We start from the raw sequence: 24,022 nt of genomic DNA, 5'->3' as shown, positions 1-24,022 counted from the left end.
CTGCAGAGCATCAGCTGACATCTACTACCAATTGAGATGTATGTTTCCTACATTACCTCTTGCTTATGTTTCATCCAAAAAGAACAGAATTTTCATTTATGCAGACTTCAAGAGGAATTCATACTTATTTGTAGAGTAGTGTCAGGTATATGATAATACACAGTATTATCCGAAGAAGAAATTCCTTTAGCAATTCTTTCACCTAATAAAGAGTAGTAAATAAGTACACATTTTAAACTGTATTTACTTGTTGGTTTATTGCTCTTTGACAACAAACATGGAGTGAATAATATAGACGCTAATATTAAACTTAACATTAGCAAGACTTGTTACTTCCATGAAAGTAGAAATAATCCAACAAAAGATGATGATTCTTATCTCACAATTGAGATGAACAAGATGGAATAATTAAGTATGGTTTACCTTACCATTTAGGATATAGTATTTTGCAATCTACTCAGAAAAACTGTAAATGTGCCACAAGACAATAGGTCCATTTATCAGGTTGTACCAGCCGCTTCATGATGTGGACAAATTTATTCTGTGCTTGCAGCAAGGAAAAATGCAGTCCTTTCATATCTACAGCCACACATGCTATACACTACTTGCCCAGAAAACAGCAGAGTAAAAATCCCTTTGCTAAGTACGTCTAATAATCCACAACAACATTTTCAAATATGCCCACTTGTAGTCCACTGCTAACATAAAACTAACCTTACTTTCGAAAGTGCCTCTTTTTATATGTTGGAGAGAGTTATGGATAAAAGTGTTAAATTCACTTAAGTGCAGACATTCTGCTCTCTGCATTCAAGTTTGTGCAGCTATTAAGTGTATGCTTCTCAGTGAGTACTGTACTCTTACGAAAAAGGTTTGCTTTTCATCCTGAACTGATTACCAACAACAGTAAATCAAAGGATACATGTAGCCCTTGCTCTGAAGCAGACAGGGTATCCAAAAGAATTATTTGTCTATCTTATAAAAAAAAGATGAGTAACTAGTACAAAGAAAATACTGTATTTGTCCGTCTAGCTTACCTAGAAAATGCTGAATTTGATCCTCTTTTTTCTACTGTAATAGTACAGAAACAAACAACATGCTTTGAGATTCCCAAAGTGTAATTTTTTTAAAGCCCCAACAAACAAAACCGTCAAGTGAAATAAGCAGTTCTCTTAATTTCACAACCAGACCATAACAATTATTTTGAATTAAAGATTATTTTTTTTTGAAAAACAAAAAACTTCTGGGTCATGCAATAGGACATTTAAAGTAATTAGATATATATTTTTAAAATACTTTCACGTTCCTTTTCAATAACAAGTTTATCTTTAGGCACCAAATTTAATCTCAAGCATGGCTTGTATAAAATGTATTTAGAAAAAGCAAACAGAAGTCAGTCATTATCAATACTAGGTAAGATTCTGGAAACTGTATTTTCTAGCTATATAGTGAAATAAATTATGTAGTTTGTTATTGTTTCTGACCCAATAAAATGAAGCAAAATGTTCTTTCAGGAAACCTAAATTACACAGGTACAGTGCACTTCACAGTGCAATTTTTGAAAAATATTTTAAGTTAGTGAAATAAAAACAAGTAAACAATATAAATTACTTCTTCAACATTAAAAGGTCTTTGAATGATATGTCCATACATACTGCATTAATTAAAATCCATCTCAGATTCACTCAAACTGTGTGAACATCACAAGCACCTAATGACTTGATAGTGACCAAAAGAACTAAAGGGGATTAAGTCGTTCATCCATGGCTGCTACTTAACAAGACCATCAACAAAGAAATCTAACACAGTACCTTCAGTACCAACAGCTATTAAAATTCAATGAAGAGTAACTATGTCTTAGTGATACTAGACTTTTTGTCCATTTCGATGGAGTCTGGAGCAATAAAACTGACACCTGCACCAAGGCTTGAGCGCCTCAAAGATAATTCAGAGGGAGGGATATGACGTAGCTCTCGGCGAGATAGTTTTACAGAGGTTACTCCTTGAAATTGTGTTATGGTCTCTCTTCTGTGGGTGACAGAAGGTAGCTGAGGATGAGATTTTGAAGGCTGAGCTTCATCTCTTCCTATTCTGTCATCACTAGTGCTTGACAAACACTCTTTGTTGCATCCAAATTCTGATACATCTTCTCCAAGCTTGTATGAATTCTGCCGTGCTCTCAGAATATTTGTTCTGTCTGCTTCTTTTATTTTTCCTGCTTGACTGTTGGTTTCGGGGTTATGGGTTAGCTTGAATTCCTCAGAAGCAGCTTGCGATTCATCTTGACTGGATGCCCTGTCACCAGCACTGTTACCTAAAATGAAATTTTTATCAGGAGATACACAGCTAGAAGTTTTATCAGGAAACATTAGTAAGTTGGTATGGTTTTACAGCATGAGTAACCTGTAGTATGAAAGTGGTAAAAAATAACAGTAATCTTACTTATTTCTGTTAAAAAGTTTGTCATCTACAAAAACATCAGAGGGATTTGCTTTCCTCTGATTCTGTTACTTTCCTCTGGCTCTGTGCTTCTAATACAAGCTTCACCATTCTAACTTGCAATTTAGGCAATCTTAAAACAACTGAACCATGACAGTAAAATATGAGATTATTCATATTTTCAAAAGCGGTCTGCAATTTCATTAGCAGAACACACAAAACATATTCTTTGAATGTGTTTACACATTCAAACATATTCAAAACATATTCTTTGAATGAATTTAATGTACACAAGGATTTTTGTTATTTTTAAAGCTCAACAATTTTTATTACATTGTATTATGCCCCAAAATATATTCAAAGGAAAGATAACTAAAGGTAATTATACAAAAATACAGAGCGCTTTTTACAAACGTTACAAACATATATTTGAAAAAGTTAGAAATTCACAGGGACATTCACCCTTCTACACTTTGCTACAGGTTGGCTAGGGCGTGTGTTTCCTCACAGCGAAACGTGTCCTGAACTACATGCTTCTTCGTGTATTAGACACAGAATAATCTTCCCCATGCTCATTTACAGTCCAACCTCTGGAATATTCATGTTCACACCTTCACAGCATACTTTAGAGTAATGAACCTCTAGGTTTATTATCCTGCCTGGAGAGCTAAACCTTAGTTCACTCTGGTAGCAACAAATGCATATCTAACCAGCATCTACATGTTACAAAGACATGGCACTACCTCAAGTGTGACGAAACAGAACCATCAGTTAAGAGGAAGAATGAGTCATGCTGAGCCTTAAGATGAAACACAGGGCCAAGAAAGCTGCACTGTGCATGTGAAGTGGTGGCGGTGGCAGTGTGAGGTGTAAGACAACCAAGATAATGACAATGATTAAACCTTTTTTGCTCCTACACTAGAACTGTTTAAAATGTAAGTTTTGAGTTGTGGTTAGTAGGACATGGAACAATTAAAAACTTTAATAGTTGTTTGTTGGTCCTTTTTTTTTGGTCAAGGCATAAATCACATTATGAAACTTATCTTCTTACTACAAATGTCTATGTCTTTTATAATATATAATAATAATAATATATAATATATATTATTATATATATTATATATTATTATATATATTATATATATAATAATAATATATAATATATATAATAATATATAATAAAGAATGATTTTAGTTAACTGGAAGTGTGGATCTCTTCACTGACAATCTTTCAATAAGTAACTTCTATGAAATCAAGTGCTGGCAGCAAAATCAAGTTAATTGTTTAAAATACGGGCATCTAAAAGTGTGGCATATTAGACAGTTGTTAATTATAATGCCATTCAGAGTCTTTCAGATAATAAAATACCGTTTTCTTAACCACAACAGTTTGACACTGTAAATTCTGAAATTATGCTCAAATCCAGAGAAAACCAGACATGAATTTAGAACAGTGTTATACCACTGCCTCAATTACCAACTGATGTTGTCTCTCCTTTGCAAGTGCGGGGAGATGTAGTACATTCCTGGATAAGAGCTAGTTCAGTAAAAATATGATTTTTATATCTATCTGATATACTTTTGTCTGTTTGCTACCCCTCAAATGATCTACTGACAAACACAAAAGCATTTTAAGATAATGTACTTACATTTAGTAGGTGCCATTAGTTGATGGGATGACTCTCCAAAAAAGCCCTTCAATTTCTTCTTCAGGTCCCTGCTGGTTTTCTTATAGAAAAATAAGTCTTTTTCCAGTTGCTGGACTTTTGCTTCATACTCTTTCAAGGTTTCTGCAATACCTTCACCATCTTGTTCTAGGACAAGTAAAACTAGTATGAGAACCAAATCTTCACTTCACTTCTCTGTGCCAAAAATCAAGATGCTCAGCTAGAGAGAGTATGTCCTGTATTTTGCTGACACTCTGCTTTCAGTGCGTACATTTAAACTAGTATGACAGAGGATCAAAAAGCCCATGCCAACCCCACTTCTCAATTTTAATAGGAGCATTTAGAGGATAAAGATCAATGCGATCGGTATCTTTCAGCTTTCCAATATCAGCAAATCCAATATAAAAATATGACAATTCTGACAGTTTTTTAAAAATGGTCAGCTTTTTTCTTTTATACAAGCACCTTGTGTCTGTTCATCAGCATCCTACACAACAGCAGAATTAGTAACAGCCAAAATGTTATCTTTGTACCTCATATATTATTTTTTCTTTCATATGAAATACAGTATTTCACAATAGTGACTAAAGATAATATCTGCTGTACAATCCCCCTTTGAAAACAAACAAGCACCTTTGAAATGATGCAGTATCAACTGCAGTTTTTTCTCATGTTCTCTGTGTTGTAGCGTCAGCTGCCTGTCACACTGCAACTTGATGTGCTCAAGTGCCGATTCCAATTCACGTATTACGTTTTCCTGGTCTATGACCTTCATTTCCTGTTCTTCAGTCTGCAGTTGTAATTTACGTTCAGACTCTCGCAGGCCAACAATCTAAGAAAGAAATACACTTGTTCTATCAAACCATTTCAACAAATGCTTTTACAGTTCTGCTTAATAGATGAATGCATACAAAAGATACAGATTTGCCTGCTGACACGAGTTCACACTTTAGAATTGAGCTCTGTACATTTTGATCACATGGACTAGTGGATTTTTTAATGCCCTGTGCAGAATTTAAACTGATACAAGAGTTTTTTCCTGTTTCTGGAAAACTTCCAATTTGCATACCACAGACAACTTGTTCACAAAATCACCCAAGGTTCACCCAAGGGCAAAGAGAGACACCAAGTCCTAATGCATTTCATTTTTATGTTTCCAGATGTCAGTATGATTCTTCAGTATATGGCGGTAAGCACTTACTTGCAGAAAGATTTTATACTGGATTTGGAAAAAAGAAATACTATCCTGAGATTAATAAAGACTGCAGGTGGGAAGAATTTCAATATGACACCAATATTTAAATATGTTGCTACTTGAGAAGTTAGCAGCACAAAGCAGTGTAAAAGGAGCAAGGAAATTTCCAGATTTGCAACACCTTTTAAACTGATGACACCAAAACAAGATACAAACAATTAACACAAAAGTATCCTTTTTTATGTTGATGTAAAGATCCAAAATATCCATATTAACAACAGATGTGAGTAACCTAAGCAGGCTTTCAATGAAAGTGAATTAAATTGATTTTACTTCTTGACACTATTTCATTTCATTATCTAGAACAGTAACAGGTAATAGGATAAAATATTAATCATTAGCCAAAGCAAACCTTGTTAAAGTATTTGAAGAGGATAGCTCTGAGCTCATCAGCAGACAAGGAAACTAGTTTTCCTATTACATTATCCTCACTCTGTGAAAGGATCTGTGAAGAGGATCTAAGCAAGAACTGGCGACTCTGAATACTTTCATTCTTGTAATCAATAGCAGCCTCCAGGGCTTCAATTCCTTCTTCCAGCTGGAAAAGGACATGTTCTTCCTACACAGAAACACAGGAGTGAGATTGTAAAAAAAGTACAAAACAAATCTTTGTGTACATAAGACATTAACTTCATTCTCAAAGGTGAATCTAAATTTAAGAGCAAGACTAACTAGTAGTAGTATAGAGAATGGAAAGGGAAAAATAAGAGGAAGAGTAGAAATATAGAACCTGTTTGGAGCAAGCAGGAAATGTCTTGATATCCCTTCCACAGTTCAGAGTTCAAAAAAATGGTTCATCGCCACAAAAGCAGAAGTTCTATTCTTCTTCCTTCATTTTCCCCTCCCCACAGTTTGACTTCTACTATTACTTTTTCAGTTGAACTAGTTTTCTAACTAGCGATTAATGAACGAATCAGATCTGTAAGGAGTTTGGTGACCATTATCTGTGCAGGGAAGTGGCAGAAATTAATGCCCTGAAGTATTGCAGAAGATTCTATTACGTGAAGCAAATAAGATTCTTTCTGGCATGCTATCAGCTCAGTGATAGGCCCATACTGCTGCTTCTCAAGACCTAAAACAAATCTGTATATTTTATATGAATTTATTCTATCTCCAACTTAATTATACTGATCAACTCAAGTGTGTAACATCCACAATATGGCTTATTTTCATTGTAACTATACGGAGGCCTTCAGGTGAGGTTTGGTCTTTCACAAAACCCTATGAAAAAAAATCAAGGGACATCACTATTAGAGTACTCTACCTTGTTCTACGTCCTGACATGAAAATATCTGCCTAAGATAAACTGATGTACATCCTGTTTCATTATTTCTAATCATATAATTGTTAGGCCAGTGACATTCGTCCAGACTCTAGCTAAAGTAAGTCCCTCTGAATGTAAATGTTGTTCACTGGTATGTAAGTAGCGCTATTATAGCAGTATTTTAATGTTGGCTGTTAACAAAAACACCCAACCTCAGTTCCTTGATTCTAGACTATTTAATACTGGCAGACATTTTAGGTCATGATTGGAATGCTTTATTATACAACATTGCCTAAAATTTTTATGTATCACAAAGATGGTTACTTACTTCAGCTGACAACACTTTACCCTCTTTCAGTTTCTCATCCACACTATTTCTTCTTCTGAGTAGCTGATCCCTTTCCTTCTGAAGAACCTGAATTTTTTCCAGAATGTCTGTCTTATCTTCAGTAGTGCTGTCCTGAAGCTGCATTCCTTTATCACACAATTCCTGGTCCAGCATACTTAAGCGAGTAGACAATTTCATACTATCTTTGTTTAAAGCCTTTCAAAAAAAAAAAAAAAAGAGAAAGAAATAAAAGGAAGAATGAAAGAAAGAAAGAGACCGTAGGTATAAAACTCCTTCCCCAAGAAACATATACACGAGACTGTCACATCCTAAAGTGGAAGACCTGTCTACTTCTTGTAAAGGGATGCCATTTAGGCTGAGTAGACAGCTACCATAAAATTTACTATTTACTCAAAAGACGAAAGAAAACAAAAAAAATCAATGTGCAGTTTTCTACATATATTACATGAGTTAGTCATTACAGTGACAATGACATTTCAATTTCTATTTCTCAGTAGCCAAAGTAAATAATACAGAATGTTTCTCTGCCATGTTCTCTAGTTTGCAAGCATTGAGCAATTTTTTAGATATCGTTATTTAACGCGCTGCAATAACAGAACTTTGGAAGTCAGATTTTGTTTTGTTGTTAGAATTTAGGGGATAACATGTAAATAAACGTTATTACATTGTATTATTCATATTTTAAATGTTGATTTGATCAAGCCACACAATAATGTAATGGCAGTGCTAGAGACACAAACTGCACGGCTTAAACCTCTTCTGTTATCTGGCTGCCCTCCCCCCATAGTCTCTTCAGTCAGCACTACGATTGTGTTGAGTTTCTTTCTTTCTTTTTTTTTTTTCTTAAATCACCTGGCTAGATCTCAGTTTCTTGATTTCTAGGTGGTTTTTCTCTTGCAATAATGCTTCTTTTTTAGCTACAATGGCTTCTCTTTTCTTTAAATCTTCTTCTAGTTCCGCTAACTGTTGGTGCTGTTGAAGAATTCTTTCCATTTCTTCATCCAGCCATTTCTTTTGCTCTTCTAATTTCTACAATTTAAACAGAAATCCAGAGAGCATTAACAAGGACTATTTGGGTCAGAATTTTAAGATTATGTTTTTCCTCTTTTAGAGTAACTGATAAAACGTGAGAAATCAACATTTCTATTCTTAACATAGTCATAGCAAAAACAAAGATATTACAGCCCTCTCCTTTCCTTCATTCAAAAACAGTACAAGAGCTCCTTGACTCTAGTCTCAGTTTTTGCTACAGCAAAAAAATAAAAATTAAAAAAAAAAGGATGGAATACTCTTCTTCCAAACACTTTACAAAGATGACAAGGGGTGAATAAAGACATCTTTTTCTTTTCAGTGTCCACACAGATTTGGAATAGATTAGCTACCTCTGATTTCTGTAAAGTTCCCACCGAGTTATTTTTCTTCTTTTTAAATGCAGCAATCTCTCTGTCTTTCAGTTTAAGAATCTTCTGTTGTTGTTCCATCTTAAGCTGAAGTTCCTATAAACAAAAACAAACAAAACTTTCTTTCTGCCTCCATCAGTCTGTTTTTCAAACACATTTAATGCCAGAATCTACACAATTATAAAATACGAAGTATTGACCTAATTTACATGCAAAATTGCAACTCGGGGCTAGACATCACATAATAACATTTAAAAAAATAGCTGAAGAGAAAGGAAGACTGAAGATTTCTGTGAAAATATTTATACACAATTTCTTCGGTGTCAAGAAAGCAACTACTTAAAATGACAAAATCGGGTAGTATAGTGCATTGCCTTTGGGAAAACAAAGGTAAAACTGGTTGATCTCATTCTTTGTCATAAGGAAACAGAAAGAATCCTACTTTAATTTGTAGCTGGTCGCGCTGAATCTCTGCTTCTAGTTGCTTCTTTTTTTCACTCTCCTCACGCAGTCTTTTCTCTAGCAGGGTCTGCTGATGCTTCATCTGAGCCACATTCTGCTCAAGTTCTACTGCTCGTTTTTCACTTTGGTTAGATAGAGAAGCCAGATTCTTAGTGTCTTGCTTCTTCTTCTGTAAGGCCTGAATGTTCATGGAAAATTTCAGCTTAACAGCAGGAAAACTTAAAACTAAAACATGACTCAGGTTAATTCTCTATTTCAGTGAGTTCGGACAGTGAGTAAGACCTACTAAATTTTGCCACAACAATCACACATTATTTCTGAGGTCTGAGCCTTTATAAAATCATCAAAGACAGAACTATCTAACTACATATTTGTTAAGTAGCATTAGGTATAATTATATGAAGGTTCTCATTGGCTACTTCAATCCAACCAGCTTCAATTGTATGAAGCTGGTGAGAGTTTCACAAGCAGTGTTCAGATTTCAAAGGTGACAATGAGACAGGAATTTGCAAATCCTAATGGCCATATCAGAAATACCTGCACTTTCAGCTTAGCTGCATCCATCTTCTTCCGGAACTCTTTTTGTAACTTGGCTTTCTCAGGAATGTCTCTTAGCTCCTTATTCTCCAGCTCCTGAAGCTGCTTTTGTGTTTCAGCCAGTTCCATTTTGGCCTGCTCAGATTCTTGCTCCAGTTTAGTTATCTTCAAAGAATATTGCCTGCTTACAGACTGTGCATCCTTACCTTAAAGACATCATATACAAATAGTTTTAAAACAGCAAGATAATAATTTGAAATGTATTACTTAAACCTGTAATTGAATCGTTACTTACTTCATCCTGATTAAACCAAAAATTTCTGAGATATTTTCCAAACCTAAACAAACAGCTCCCTTATAACACTGAAATATAGATAAAGGAAGGAGTCTTAAATCTGAACTCTTCATAAATCATCTGATGTCACCAAAGAAAGCAACACCTGAGTGCCACATCAAGTGAAAATGTTCTGCCTACTGCAGTCCTTGACAAAATAGCTCGCCTGTATTACTTTTTCTTTTTTTTTTTTCCCAGAAGAATATGCTGCATATTTCTCAGCTTTCAACTTGGTAATCAGCAAAAAAACTTTGGATTGTGTTTCTACTGATTTGCCCTGTTTGGGCAATCTGATTTGCTCTGTTTGGGATTCCCAAAGTACTATTACTGGGGGCACAGAATCTTTCTCAATGCCAAAAGACTGCCTCAGGAGAATATGTACACAGTAGAAGAGTGTGATTGAAACAGATAAGGAGAGATCTTTAGGGTCATCATAATGATAAGTTTCTGGCAAGCATATATATATCAGGACAGGTGTGTAATGATATAGGCTAACAGGGACACTGACCTTTTCCCTCATCCACATCTGACTCCTGCTTCTCTACTGCTATGATGGGAATGCAAGCATTCCCAGCACAGTGTTGTATCTTCTCTCCTATCCCAGCCACTGTGTGACAAACACATGTCCATGAAGAGATCAGTTGCACTAAGCATACATGAAAAATTACACTATAGGTGGATAAACACAACAAGCTACAAAACACAAAAAATATTTAACAAACAAATCTGCATATCACAGCAGAGTAGGACGCAATAAAAATTTGCAGCCTTCAGTGCAGTCATGGCAAGTAATTCATAGAAGTTATGAATCTTTAAGTTACCAGAAGTATTCCCGCATAAGAAAATTATATAAAAACTAAGACATGCAGGACTTCAGAAGTTTTGTGTCTTTTCTCTTGCTTATTTCTGAATGTCTTAATTTCAATTTTTCAGCCACTTACCTGTTCTTACTAACTCCTTAATAAGTTCTTCTTTCATTTTGATGTTAAGTGCAAGTTCTCTCATTTTTTGCTTGGCCTCAGTGAGTCTCAATTCTGAATTCTTTAACTTCTGCATGTTAAAAACATGACTTTTCTGGAGGCAGTCAATTTCTTCACCTTGAAAGAAAACAAAGGAATGTGGAGACAAAAAAAAAAGGAATACACTCTTTATCCAAAAGACAGTAATCTGAAATATAGTATGTGTAGAATTCTTACAAATGAAGTGAAAGAGCCAAAAGGAGAGAGTAGTGCAAAGAGTCTTTCCCTGACGTCTGTCTAAATAGGGAAACGATAGCATGCATTAGCATTTCAAGAGAAACAGCTAACCTGAGAGAGACAAAAAATATTATTTAAGCATTTTCAGTGCATCTCTGATGAAATAATAGCATGTTTCCTTTTCTTGAACTAGTATTGGAGATTTGTATGTGAAGTGCTTTCTCGCTAGTAAGTAGTACTTAAACATTAAGGTCACTGATGTCAGTTCCAGAAAAGGGAAAAGGAAAATAATTTTAAAATAAATTTATGTTGAGCTATAATGAAAAAAGTATTTGTAGCAAAGAAAGACATTTTGATGGGAAAAATAATTACATATGATAAAGACATTATTGCATATTCTGATATTATATCTAACACAATTTACTCTCATGACTTCCATTTTACCTGTGGCTGTATCAGTCTGTAGCACAGATTTGTTACATAAATTGGACTTGTCTACTTGACATTTCATGTCACTTAGCTCAAAGGGAAAGCACAGAGAAGCCCGTTTTCGTGTCCATGTTTGGTTTATTGAATGCCTAAGGAAGAATGGAAAACACGATGCACTCCAAACACAAAGGGATTTTTTTTTCTTTCAGCTTTATACAAAGTACATGATCTTAAAAAGAGTGCCAAACTGAGAAAGCTTACATAAGCATTTGCACCATCTTCTTCCCCTGCTCGATCTTCTTGTTGGATTCTGTCCCCGAAACAAGGATCATGCAATCTTTATCACATCAAAAAAATGTGTTTCTTAAACTAATTTCATAATATGCCCAGTTGGTCCTGCAAATTTATTTTAAGTAGTATCACAAATGGCCTCACATTACGGTAGGATTAGGCAGTAAAATTATATTTGCTATATATTTATCTGTAACAAAAATTAAAGAAAAAATTACTTAAGTGAGAAAAAAAATACTTAAATTACTTTTTACTGTCTGTATTTTCTTTCTCTTCATCACTCTGATCAGAGAAGTGGCAGTGAAGGACTTCATCTTGATCTTCTAAGTAGCTCAGTATCATCTGGCTACGAGCACGGAATCCCGCCATCATCCGAGCCAGGGAAAAAGCAGGGGGGCTGGTATACACCTGCCAAAAAGCACCCAAAAAACACTTGTAATAGTTTAGTAATTCTTTACTGATATTCCAATAGAATTTCAGTTTGAAAGTCTTTCACTACCTGACCTTGTATGCAAAATTGCAGGTGTTTTAAATAATATTTCTGAGTACCTGTGTACCAGAAGGTTTTGCAAGAGAAGGTTCTGCTTAGAACACTTGTCCCAAGTGCAAAAGAAGGTACTGTTACCAACTTGTTACCCAAAATGTTCAGTGTATCAATACAGAATAATCATTCATTTTGGTAATGCTTCCTATCTGAACTGTTAAACATTCCACGAAAAGATCACAAAAGACTACAGCTTTATCACTGTGATAAATTCTGTGTTTTAAGTCAATTTGGATGGGGCTTTGAGCAATCTGATCTAGTGAAAGATGTCTCTGTCCATAGCAGGGGAGTTGGACTAGATGATTTTTAAAGGTCCCTTCAAACTCCAGCCATTCTGTGATTTAAAATGAAAGCCCATACATTTTGGACCACTGTGGCATAGCATGTGTTGCAAGACATTAGAAAGTACTTTTTCAGAGTCTTCAATGTGGAAGCTAAACAGCAGCTGACAAAGTCACCATAATTTGTCACGTCAAATCTAATTATTGAACAATAACTGTTAAAAAAATGTAATGTTTAGGCAGACCTTACCTTTCGGGTCTCTGTCCCTGAAGATGGGTGAAGGGAGTGTAGCAGACTCTTTGTGAGTGGGACACTATATGGCCTTCTTGCAGATGCTGTAACAGCAGGCCCATCTCCACAAGCACTTGAGAAGTCCAAAGTTTTCACAACCATAAACTTCTCTAATTTTTCTTTTAGCTGATCAATAAGGATTTGCTGTTCCACCATTTTTTCATTCTCATAGAAAAAAAAAAAAAGCAAAGCTGTTGCTGATCACCAGGTCTGCATCATACCTTTCTAAATTCATTATAAAGGTCAGGCTTCTTGTAAATCACTCACTAACTCTAAATTCTTCTGCAGTGCACAGGCAAATTCTGCAACAAACTGAAAATTCTCTGGCATGACAAGTAGAATCTTATCTCTCCCCAGACTCAAATAATTTTTTTTGAGACATTTTTGTCTCTAAATGACCTGTCCTAGATAAGTTATGTCAGCTAGATTTAGGCACCTAGTGAGAAGTAGAGAAGTAGATGACATATTTATCAGCCCCTGCTTGCCTTATTTGTGTGTTCATGGAGAAATAAAATGGTAATTCAAGAAAAATGTTTAAATGAAGAACATGGTCGAAGTTTAAATAATGAAATGTACACAGGCTTCCTCTTCCTCTTTGAGCAGTCCAACTTGAAAGATTATTTTTATTAATAAACATAAACATGTACACGATCCCAGGATCCCTTGTATCAACTATTACTTTCTTTTCTACCCAGCCTGAAATTTGTTGGTAATGCTAGTTTGAAGAACTTACTTGCCTTTCCTACAGCAATCTCTGTGCATTGTTCGAAATTACATATCTTCACTGAACTGATTCATCCATAAGGCAAAGACTATATGATTTTCAATCGTCTCTGTTCCTTTCAGAATACATCTAAAATCTTGCCTACCAACAACAGGAAATTTGAAGAACTGCTAAAGGTAGTTAACTAAAGTATGCATTCTCCTACTTAGAATTTTGTATTTATTCTTTTTTTCTTGTCTTCTTAGACTGCAAGTCCTTTCCCCATACATAGACAACGCCCCACAAATTGACATTTTGTTGGAATACAATACATAATATTCTCGTGTCACAGGAAAAAGAATATATATATGAATACCATACATTTTATGATTTTGGAAGCAGTAATAGGCAACTCCACCTTGCAACTTTTTTTTTTTAATCCCTATAAGACTCTGTCCGTTATGCCCTTGTACATACAACCCCATAGTGCATAACCTGTTAAATCACTACATGTGTACAAACATTTACATGCTACTTTTACAGTTCTTATTCTATCATATATCACTGAAATGACACATTCCGGTGCATACAACTTTAAACCATTTGACACAAGCATTTGATTTAATTATTATACTGATTTTTCTGTTTCTAAGTAAAAGTGGCAGCTGTGATCTTTTGCCTACAGTACGACTGTTTCTGTTCATAACATCGGCCTCATATCCTCCACAGAATACGATTATAAGCATAATCGTATATAAGCATCTATACATATTATAAGCATAGATTGTTTCAGTCTAATAAGCTGACAATATGCAGTATGGGTTAAAAAAGGAAAACACACAAAAAAGCCTATCCAGAGATGACAGAACAGAAAAAAAGTTACAGAGGAAGGAAAAGATGGTGACTAGTATACTTACCTTTCATTCACTGACTCTCCCCAAGCCATCAGCAAAGAAGAGGAAAAAGAAGAAAAAGGAGAAAAAGTAGAATAAGGAGAAGAGTACTAGCTAGCCATGTTTATACTGTTCCCTTTAAAAAGGTCAGATCTATCAACTATCCTATATATGGTCTCCTGGATCTTGAAATGCTATTCACTTACTACCCATTACAATTTCATTAGCACACACAAGATCTATAGAGGGAAGGAGGCAAGCAGTGTTTCCACTATGTCACTCTGTTTCTTGTAATAGTAAACTCTCAGAAAACTAGGATGAAATTCTGTCTTTCAAAGTCAAAAGGCAACAATACTTTACTCTCACACTGAATAAAGATATAACAAAACATGTTTCTATACAGCCTTTCAATTACAGCATTCTGTAGGAACTTTATGGTCTTTTTGAGATTCTAAATAATCTTTAAAAGCCTTTCAAGTCCTAAATCATGAATCGTCCTGAAACAACTTGGCAACAATACAGATCTGGAGGAAGGCAGGAAGCAAAGACAGGGTGAATGAATCACTTGATATCGTACAGGAAGGCTGTGGCACAGTTAGGCTGATATACAAACTTCAGGAATCACAGTATTGTGATTCATCCACTAGATGATCTCAGCTCATTAAGGGATACAGCTCTAATTCAAACAAGGTGCTTGTAAGACTGGTAGGTATTTACATCCAAAAAAAATCTGAAGGATCTGTCTTGAAATAATGAGTGCATTCCTATAGTGGAAGGATTGTTTGATATGGATATATGTAAGATGCACCAGAGGAAAAATACCTGTAATCTATGTGTTTCTTGAGCCTTCTTTAAAGATTCCAGTTGCTCTTCATTTTCCTGTATTAGTGTCTTTATCTGATCCTGCAATATCTTCAATTCATGATCCTTCTGGCTGAATACTTCTTCATCCATAGCTAGAGCCTGCTAGAAAATAAAAGGAAAATTCAGCCAGCGGAAAAGCAGACATTGTTATTCTTGAAGCTGGAAAATTTAAAATACATATATTCATTTGTTGTTAAAAGATGTTATTGGAACTGCAAAGTTGTGATGTATATATGGCAAATTCTCCCATCACGGAATCACAGAACGGTTGAGGCTGGAAAGGACCTCTGGAAGTCACCTGGTTTAAGCCCCGGCTCAAGCAAGGCCACCTTGAGCAGGTTGCCCAGGACCACGTCCAGGTGGCTTTTGCAGATCTCTGAGGATGACTCCACAACCAACCTCTTTGGGCAACTTGATCCAGTGCACAGCCACCTACACAGTACAGAAGTGTTTCCATACGTTTGGATAGAAGCTCTTGTGTTCCAGTATATGCCCACTGCCTTTTGTCCTGGCTGCATGTTCATTGTACCTTCCCTTCAGGTATTTGTAAGACATTGATAAGATCCCCCACTGAGCCTCCTCTTCTCCAGACTGAACACTCCCATCCCTCTCAGTCTTTCCTCGAAGGAGAGGTGCTCCAGTCCATTAAGCATCTTTGAGGCCCTCTGCCGGACTTTTTCCAGTACGTCCGCGAATCTATTGCATGGGGGAGCCCAGACCTGAACAGAATAAAGTAGAATGGAGTTGGAAAGGACCTACAAAGATCACCAAGTCCAACTGGCTGACCACTTCAGGACTAACCTAAAGTTACAGCATGTTACTGAGGGCAGTGCCCAAATGCCTCCTGAACACTAACAGGCACGGGGCACCAAACAGCTCACTAGGAAGCCGGTTCCAGTGTCTGACCATCCTCATGGTACAGAAATTTTTCCTGATGTCCAGTGTGGACTTCCCTCCCACAGCTTTGTGCCATGCCCATGCATTCTTCCCTCAGTTACCAGCAGCAGAGACCAGCACCCTCCCTCCTCAGGAAGTTGCTGAGAGCCATGAGGTCGCCTCTTGGCCTCCTATTCTTCAGACCGGACAACCCAAGTGTCCTCAGACTCTCCTCACAGGACCTGCCTTCCGGCCCTCTTACCGGCTTTGTTGCCTTCCTCTGCACACTTTCAATTATCTTAACATCCTTTTTACATTGTGGAGCCCCTGAGCACACAATACTCAAGGTGAGGCCACATCAATGCTAAATATGGTGAGAGAATCACCTCTTTTGACTGGCTGGCTATGCTGTGTTTAACGCACCACAAAATACAGTTTGCAACTGCAACTGGACACACTACTCCAGGTGTGGCCTCACTGAGTGGAAGGATCACATCTCTTGACCTGTTAGTGATACTTCGCCTAGTATCAACTTTGCCTAGTAGCCAACAAAACCACTAGCCTTCTTAGTAGCAAGGGCACATGGCTGACTCATGTTCAACTTGGTGTCCACCAGGACTCCCAGGTCCTTTTCTGCAGGGCTGCTTTCCTGCGAGGTGGCCCCCGGCATGCACTGGTGCCTGGAGTTGTTCCTCTTCAGGTGCAGCACTCTGTACTTTCCCTTGCTGAACTTCATGAGGTTCTTGTCAGCCCACCTTTCTAAGCTGTCAAGGTCCCTGTGGTTATGGCAGCATGGCCCTCTGGGGAATCAGCCGCTCCCCTCAGAAGTGGTTATGTGCGGTTTCTACCAGTTGTTCCTTTACTCCTGTTTCTCATCTATTGATTTTGTTCTGACAAGTTTCTTTCTCCCAAAGGAAATAATGTACCCGTAACCAACACTACTTTACAAAGTAAAGATTTAAATCCAATTACTTTCTTCAGTGTGCTGTGACATGTGGCTACAAAATCTCAGCATCAATCATAACATTAATACACTTCTCAAACGAAAAACTAAGGATGGCCTTCCTCATTTTTCATCTCAAATAAGAGCCTAAAGATTAAAGAAATTATAATAATGTTTTTTTCAGGTGTTTTTCTGGGTAAGTGATCCAATAGTGATTGAAGGTTACTTCCAAATGTAGTTGGCCTTCCAGGAAACTTTTAGGAGCCAAATGAAAAGTATAGACACACTATGTCTTACCATTCTAAAGACAGATACTTCTGTACAACTAGCTTACCTATATCTTTCAAGAAAAGACAACTCTTAAGAGCTGCTCAAGAGCCTTTATTGTCCTGTTTATTTTAGTATCTTCCTAACCATCTCCTCCTAGATGTGGATGTAATGCTTACCTGGGTATCTTTCAGTTTAAGCCCAGCTCTTACACTGTTTTGAACCCGGGAAGCAGAGGTTTACAATAAGCCAGAAAAAAAAAAAAAAGAAGAATAAATAAAATAGCTGTAATTTAGAATGATTAGAACCAAGAAAAGCCAGAATTTGTGTATGCAATTGCCAGGTAACAATCTACAGGCTTACCAGAATTCAGTGTGAAAACTGAAAATGGGTTGATTTTATAAAATTCTAACTTGTTGGAACTCTATCTCCTCCTCCTACAAGACAGACACAGATTAGCTTTTCTGATCTGTTCATAGGTACCTAAACAATCAACTTATAATGAAATACCTGGCATTTCTTTAGTTCTCTCTTCAGCTGAAGAATTGTGATATGATGGGGCTCTTGCATGGTCCCGGTTCCAGTGTCAATTTGCTGCAAGGTGAGAGCTTCCTTCATTACATCCTGTACCATGTTGATCCAACTTTGCAACCTGTCCCGATGACTTCTTTTTAAGCTAACATCATCATTCAAATCAACCAGGAATGGGAAGGCTTCATCTAAACAGTTTCTGTAGCTGAAGCACTGAACTTGGAGCCGGGTGAGCTGTTCTTCTAAGAAACTGATTCGGGTTCTTTCCTGATTTACGTCGTGTGAACACTGATTACTGACTTGTTGGTTCTGCAAAGCTTCTCGGAGCAATCTGATTTCAAGTTCCATTTCATCAATCCGGTCTTGATCAGGGTTGTAGTTTACAACTGGTTTATTTCTAATGTTTTTGGCTCTGTTTGCATATTTGAGCGAATTTAAAGATTCATCAAAGTCTGATGAAGATGGACTTATACATGTTATCATGACAGTCTTGGCGTTTCCTCCTAGGGAATCTTTCAGAATGCGAGTGATTTTAGCATCCCTGTATGGAATATGTACGCTTTTCCTTTTTGGGTCTCCAAGAGCACTGATGACATTTCCCAAGGCCAACAAACCACTATTGATCTGAATTGATTCTTTGAATCGTTCACCAGTATTTCCAGTCTTTGTCACCCTCTCTGATCCTGCCAAATCCACAAAATGGAACTTTGAAGCAATCATCTGGACTGATTTCCAAGATGAATCCTGTGGAACATCACTATTTTTTTGAGACTCTGCAGATTGTTTCTGACAAATACTGATAGTAAAAATGGCATGCGATCGACTAGAGTGTTCATTCATTTGTGTTGTGCCTGTGTGACGCGCTGCATTGCCACTTTCCAACAGGCTCATCACTTCATCTGCACATTCTACTTGGAATTCCTTAGCACCGACAATCACTTCAAACACCAAAACAAAGAAAATCAGAATAATTAAATTAATTCTGAACTTTTCAGTAAAAGTTTACAGCAATTATGAATAGTCAATCCATAAACACAGATCACAGAAGCATACAAGCCTGCATTATTATAAGGTCGTAGCACACAGCTAAATAAAATAAAACAGTATGTGGAAAGCATGAAGTACAGCACATCTGAAACCTGCGGAGACGTAATATATGGGCGTATTTTGTCACAGTATTTGAAACTATATCTTAAACAGAATACACAGTGTTAGGTGTTTACACATCATCTTATGCAATTTGCAATCTAGTGCTATCTAGAAAGAAGTATGAGCAAACCTAGCCCAAAGCTTACTTTGTCAGTTAAAAAAAAAAAAAAAAACAGACAGAAATTTTAAAAGTTTGTAGTAAAAGTGACTCCCAGCCTATGTTAAGAACATAGTTCTTAGTGGAATGGAAGCATATATTTACAGTATAAGTAGCTTAACAAATATAACTTTGAAGTGAGAAGTACAGGCTTAATCTTAAAACATTCATTCAACTGAATAATCATGCACAATTGTGTTTCTATGCAGAATTTGCAGAAACAGTAACAGTACTACCTTATCACCTGACGCTGCTTCTGGAGGAACATCGATATTGTTCATAGGAATCTAAAATCAAGACTGCTTCGGATCAGCTAAACTGAATTTATATTTTGAAAATGTGACTTCTTCTAGTATTAGTCGTCAATAAGCTCTCTTTTCAAGAGATGGAAAGAATAATTAGGGCACACAACAGAAACCAAATGCACCAAGTAGAGCTGAAATCCTACCTGTATTTCCCTTTTCATCTTCTCGGATATGTAAATCTTTCACAGAGGTCTCCAACTCCAATAAATCTCGAAGTTCTTCCTTGTAAACCTCTATATAAGATACTTTTACACGGAAATCAATGTTATGGTTTTCAGAAATATGCTGAAATAATTCCTGAATAGCCCGTGGGATTATGCCCTTTTCATCCTCTGAAACTGATGCTAAAATATAAACACAGATGTCACAGACACTTGCAGTCATTCTGCCACACAAATTACAAAGACTGAAACTAAAGAGAAGTCTGTGAGGTTTACCACGCAATATACTAAGGAATAGGAAGAGCTCAGTTTTCCCAAGTTTTCATGTAAATATTTGCTTTTCTGTTGATCAGAAATGCATGGAAATTATACAGAACTTTACTATTTTCTGCGGGCATGAGACTAAGAGAAAATTAAATCAGTAAAAAATCATGCTACAAGAAAAAAATACTTTAAATTTGCTAATGAATTAATGATAAAACTTCAAATCCTTTATGCAGAAAGAACGAATACATAATTTTCAGGGTTTCACATTCAGACTTTCAAAAATATCAAAGTGGGTGAATTGGTTAGGGGAAGAGTGGAGATGATTACACAGACTAGCCTAGGGAGTATAAGAAAAGGACCAAGAAAAATCCAGGTAGTCTTCCAATTCCTGCTACTCCCCTTCTTCTCTCTTATTAAACAGAACAGACAAACAAATTGTTACACTTCTTGATATGGAAGGGACGATAACCAGAGCTGGTGATACAGGGATTCCAGGGAAAGTTGGAAAGCAAAAACGTATACATGCAGAAGCTGCAGAATTTTTCTGCAAACTAGTACAGAAAAAAAAAGTAGTTTCCAGTCTCAGGTGTTTGAGAAACACTGACTTGGAAATACCAAGTAAGTTGAATAGTAGAGTTTCAGATATCTGCCTTTAAAAAAGCAAAATTTGAAGTTCAACATAAAGTTCAACAAGGCTAATATGCAAGGTTCTGCACCTGTGTTGGGACAGTTCCAAGCACAAGTACAGTCTGGATAGAAAATGGATTGAGAGCAGCCCTGAGGAGAAGGACCTGGGGGTGTTGGTTGACGAGAAGCTCAACATGAGCCAGCAATGTGTGCTTGCAGCCCAGAAAGCCAACCACATCCTGGGCTGCATCAAAAGCAGTGTGGCCAGCAGGGTGAGGGAGGCAACTGTCCCCCTCCGCTCTGCTCTCGTGAGACCCCACTTAGAGCACTGTGTTCAGTTCTGGGGTCCCCAGCACAAGAAGAACGTGAAAGTATTAGAACGAGTCCAGAGGAGGGCCACAAGGATGCTGAGAGAGCTGGAGCATCTCTCCTGTGAAGACAAGCTGAGGGAGTTGGGGTTGTTCAGCCTGGAGAAGAGAAGGCTCTGGGGAGACCTTATAGCAACCTTCCAGTACCTAAAGAGGGCCTACAGGAAAGCTGGGGAGGGACTCTGGAGGGACTCTGTCAGGCGGTGTAGTGATAGGACAAGGAGTAATGGCTTTCCAACTAAAAGAGAGTTGATTTGGATTAGATATTCAGAAGAAATTCTTCACTCAGAGGGTGGCGAGGCACTGGAACAGGTTGCCCAGAGAAGCTGTGGATGCCCCATCCCTGGAGGTGTTCAAGGCCAGGCTGGATGGGGCCCTGGGCAACTTGGTCTAGTGGATGAAGCCTTTGCCCATGGCAGGGGGTTGCAACTGGGTGATCTTTAAGGTCCCTTCCAACCCAAACCATTCTATGACTCTATTCCACAAAATTTATATGTGAAATCTCTTTGCCAGTCTCTGAAAAAAGTCCAAGAGTGAGTTTGCTTAATACAATTACCTAAAGCAAATACTTTCAAAGTAGGATAAATGTAGCAAGAATTTCTAAAGCACTGTGTTTCAGAAAGTAGTTCTAGTTTAAGTTGCCTGTTAGAATGGAGAATGGGAAAGAGCACTTTACAAATTGTTTTTTTTTCTCTCATACTTTAGTTATAGCCTAATGCACATAGAATTTGTGCTTAGAACATTTCAACTATCACATAAACTTTGGAATTTTATTTTTTTTTGCTATACATTTTTTCATTATCCCTTAAAAGTTCTCAAGCATCATCTGCTATATACTAAATACTTAACTTGCAGAACTACATTGATCACACACACAAAAAAACTTTTTACAACATACCAATGTGACCACCTCCAATGGTGTAAGTCTTCCCAGAACCTGTCTGTCCGTATGCAAATACTGTAGCATTATATCCCTCAGTCAAAGACACTAGAAGAGGTTTAATGCAAACTGTATAAACTTCTTCTTGGGTTGAGTTTTTGCCAAATACAAAATCAAAAGTGAAGACACGGTCTTTCCCAATGATAATTTGTTGTGTATTTGGGACTAATCTCACGCACACTTGGTGGTTATGAAGTACTTCCTTGGAAAGCAGAGGTCTGACCCTTATTGCAACTTTAACCGGGATCTCCTCCATGCCGGCCTCCATCTCTGTGCTCCCCACTCAGTATTCATGAAGTCATTACAAGTTCTGTTACAATTCCTGTGTTCACCTCATTTGCAATTTTCTGCACCTAAGAAAAAATGTTTTCTGAGTTAAATAATAAAGAATTAACTCCCTGCTGAAGTAGAATGTTGAAGACTTTCCCAAAGAATACATAAGCACCATTACACTCTGGAAAGTAACTATGATAAAAAAGCAGATATATTAATAACTGTTAAACCAGTGCATAAACTAATTTTGCTTCTATTAGCTTCTAAGCTAGCAGACTTAACCTTTAGTTTGAAAGTTGCCAGACTTTCTGTTTGGACATTATACTGCCATATGAAGCAACAATATTGTTAAGACCTTGTTAATAAACTGTTGATAAAGCATATACTTACAATGAATCTTATTTTCTCATTGCTACATTACTGCTGCGAAGGCAACAGAAATTATTCAAACAAAACCTCTTTCTCTTGAAGTTATACCTATACACACACATGTGCTTTAAAGCCATCTTCTGCTTACAAGGGCCAAGTATTTATAATTTCAGAGGCACAGAGAAAGCTGTCGTGTTGCTTACATGGCAGGTATGATTTTAAATATTTGTGATGACTACACACAAAGCATTCCTCTGATTTTAATCCATCTGTTCATGCCCATATGTAATTAATTTTTATTAGTTACATATTTCAGCAACCATGGTTCCTCATACTGCCCCCCACATATACGTTCTGAAGCACAATACAGAAGCATCAAATAGTATTTCTTTAAAAATGTCTATCAGAAACACTCAAAAACCTCTATGGGTATCAAATGCTGCTGGATCCCAAACACATCTTTTATTTTTGCTGATTCTCATTCAAGGAGGTTTTGCAGTGCAAAGGAAAGTTTGCTGAACTTCCTTCTTGCTGAACTCCCACACAGCCTTTATGCTCTGTTACCCAACTGGCAGAACTCATCAGCTAAGCACACCAAATTCAGCCTTCATGAAAACACAGCCAGATTTAAACAGTCACAGCCTTCTGTGGTTGCAAAGGGAAGAGTTTCTGCATTTCATTTACACCCATTTGCTTTGAGGGCTTGTCCATTCAGAGCTGAGAAACTTTGGAAGCTGATAAAAAGCCCTGTTTTGCAGAGCCAAGCAGACGGAAGCCAGGGAAGATAAGCAAGAGCCTGAAATCCTGCTCATTTCATAAAGGGCACGGCAATCGGGAGCGACCAATTAAACTTACTAGCTACAGATCCCAACCGCATTTTGGTGGGCTTCTGTCTTTATTTACCCAGGTGCCTTCTTTGTATGCAGCAGCAAGGCCTGCTCCAAAAGGCTGGCAACGCCCGCCTCCCAAAATTATACCTAAACAAAGAAATAAACGACAGAACAGGTCGCGGGGAGGGGCGGAGGAGGGGAGAGCTCCTACTTACTATTTCCTAAAAAACAAACGCAAAGCAAAATGCCGGATAAGCGGCGAGAGGCGGGGTGGGGGAGCTCCCCCCAGCCCCGTCCCCGTCGCTCCCCGCTCCAAACCTGCTCCGGGCCTCGGGGCAGCCGCCTGCGGGGCCGGCGGGCCGCTCGCACGGCTGTTGACAGCGCCTCGCTAGGCAACGGCCGCCGGCAACGGCCGCAACGGTCGGCGGCAAACGGCCGGCGGCGCCGCCCCGCCGCGCACAGCGGCCCCCCGCGGCAGGAGGGCGCGGGCGGAGCGGGCGGAGCGGCGGCCGGAGGGTGTGAGGGGTGCGAGGGGGGCTCCGGGGAGCAGCCCCCGGCCCCGAGGGACGCGCACACCCCGCCCTCAAGTCCCGGGAAGGGTGAAGGGGGACGTCTGCTTGTGGTCTGCGCGCCTTAATTAAAGCAGGGGTGCTAAATGCGGCGCACACCGCCGCGCTCGTCATGTAGGGGATCGTCTCCTTACGGCTCCAGTGAAGCTCAGCGGTAAAAGCTGAGTTTTCCCCGAACACAAGCGGTCTCTGC

The 24,022-nt window shown here is 37.9% G+C and overlaps 1 protein-coding gene across 10 annotated transcripts; it reads right to left on the bottom strand.

The window, feature by feature from the left end:
• Nucleotides 1–222: 222 nt before the first annotated feature.
• Nucleotides 223–23,945, bottom strand: KIF27 (kinesin family member 27). Of its 10 annotated transcripts, none has more exons than XM_048080478.2 (20): nt 23,476–23,945; nt 23,334–23,407; nt 21,747–22,141; nt 19,569–19,769; nt 17,794–18,752; nt 15,156–15,299; nt 12,696–12,902; nt 11,868–12,028; nt 11,345–11,478; nt 10,646–10,801; nt 10,213–10,311; nt 9,371–9,576; nt 8,814–9,011; nt 8,354–8,467; nt 7,824–8,000; nt 6,951–7,166; nt 5,711–5,917; nt 4,737–4,935; nt 4,086–4,250; nt 223–2,311 (listed from the first exon to the last, which is right to left on the bottom strand). In XM_048080478.2, exons 3-20 carry the CDS (start codon nt 22,054–22,056, stop codon nt 1,848–1,850), a joined length of 4,317 nt encoding a protein of 1,438 aa, XP_047936435.1. In that variant the 5' UTR covers nt 22,057–22,141; nt 23,334–23,407; nt 23,476–23,945; the 3' UTR covers nt 223–1,847. The 10 variants fall into 10 exon arrangements, with proteins under 10 accessions (XP_047936435.1, XP_047936437.1, XP_013051280.2 ...); XM_048080480.2 differs by having other exon boundaries at nt 23,579–23,945; XM_013195826.3 differs by having other exon boundaries at nt 23,286–23,945.
• Nucleotides 23,946–24,022: the final 77 nt, after the last annotated feature.

Source organism: Anser cygnoides, chromosome Z, assembly GCF_040182565.1.
Source record: "Anser cygnoides isolate HZ-2024a breed goose chromosome Z, Taihu_goose_T2T_genome, whole genome shotgun sequence".
Classification (NCBI taxonomy): domain Eukaryota; kingdom Metazoa; phylum Chordata; class Aves; order Anseriformes; family Anatidae; genus Anser; species Anser cygnoides.
Note: the sequence above shows the minus strand (reverse complement) of the source record. Positions and strands in the feature narration are given on the sequence as shown.

Bases quoted from the DNA above. Each gene is read 5' to 3' on its own strand.
- KIF27 (XM_013195826.3), bottom strand. From the start codon at position 22,056: ATGGAGGCCGGCATGGAGGAGATCCCGGTTAAAGTTGCAATAAGGGTC. The intron at 18,753-19,568 runs GTAGGATTTCAG...TGGTGTTTGAAG, and splicing joins AGATGAAAAGGGAAATACAG to TGATTGTCGGTGCTAAGGAA. The intron at 4,936-5,710 runs GTTTGCTTTGGC...TTTCTTTCTTAG, and splicing joins TCTTCAAATACTTTAACAAG to ATTGTTGGCCTGCGAGAGTC.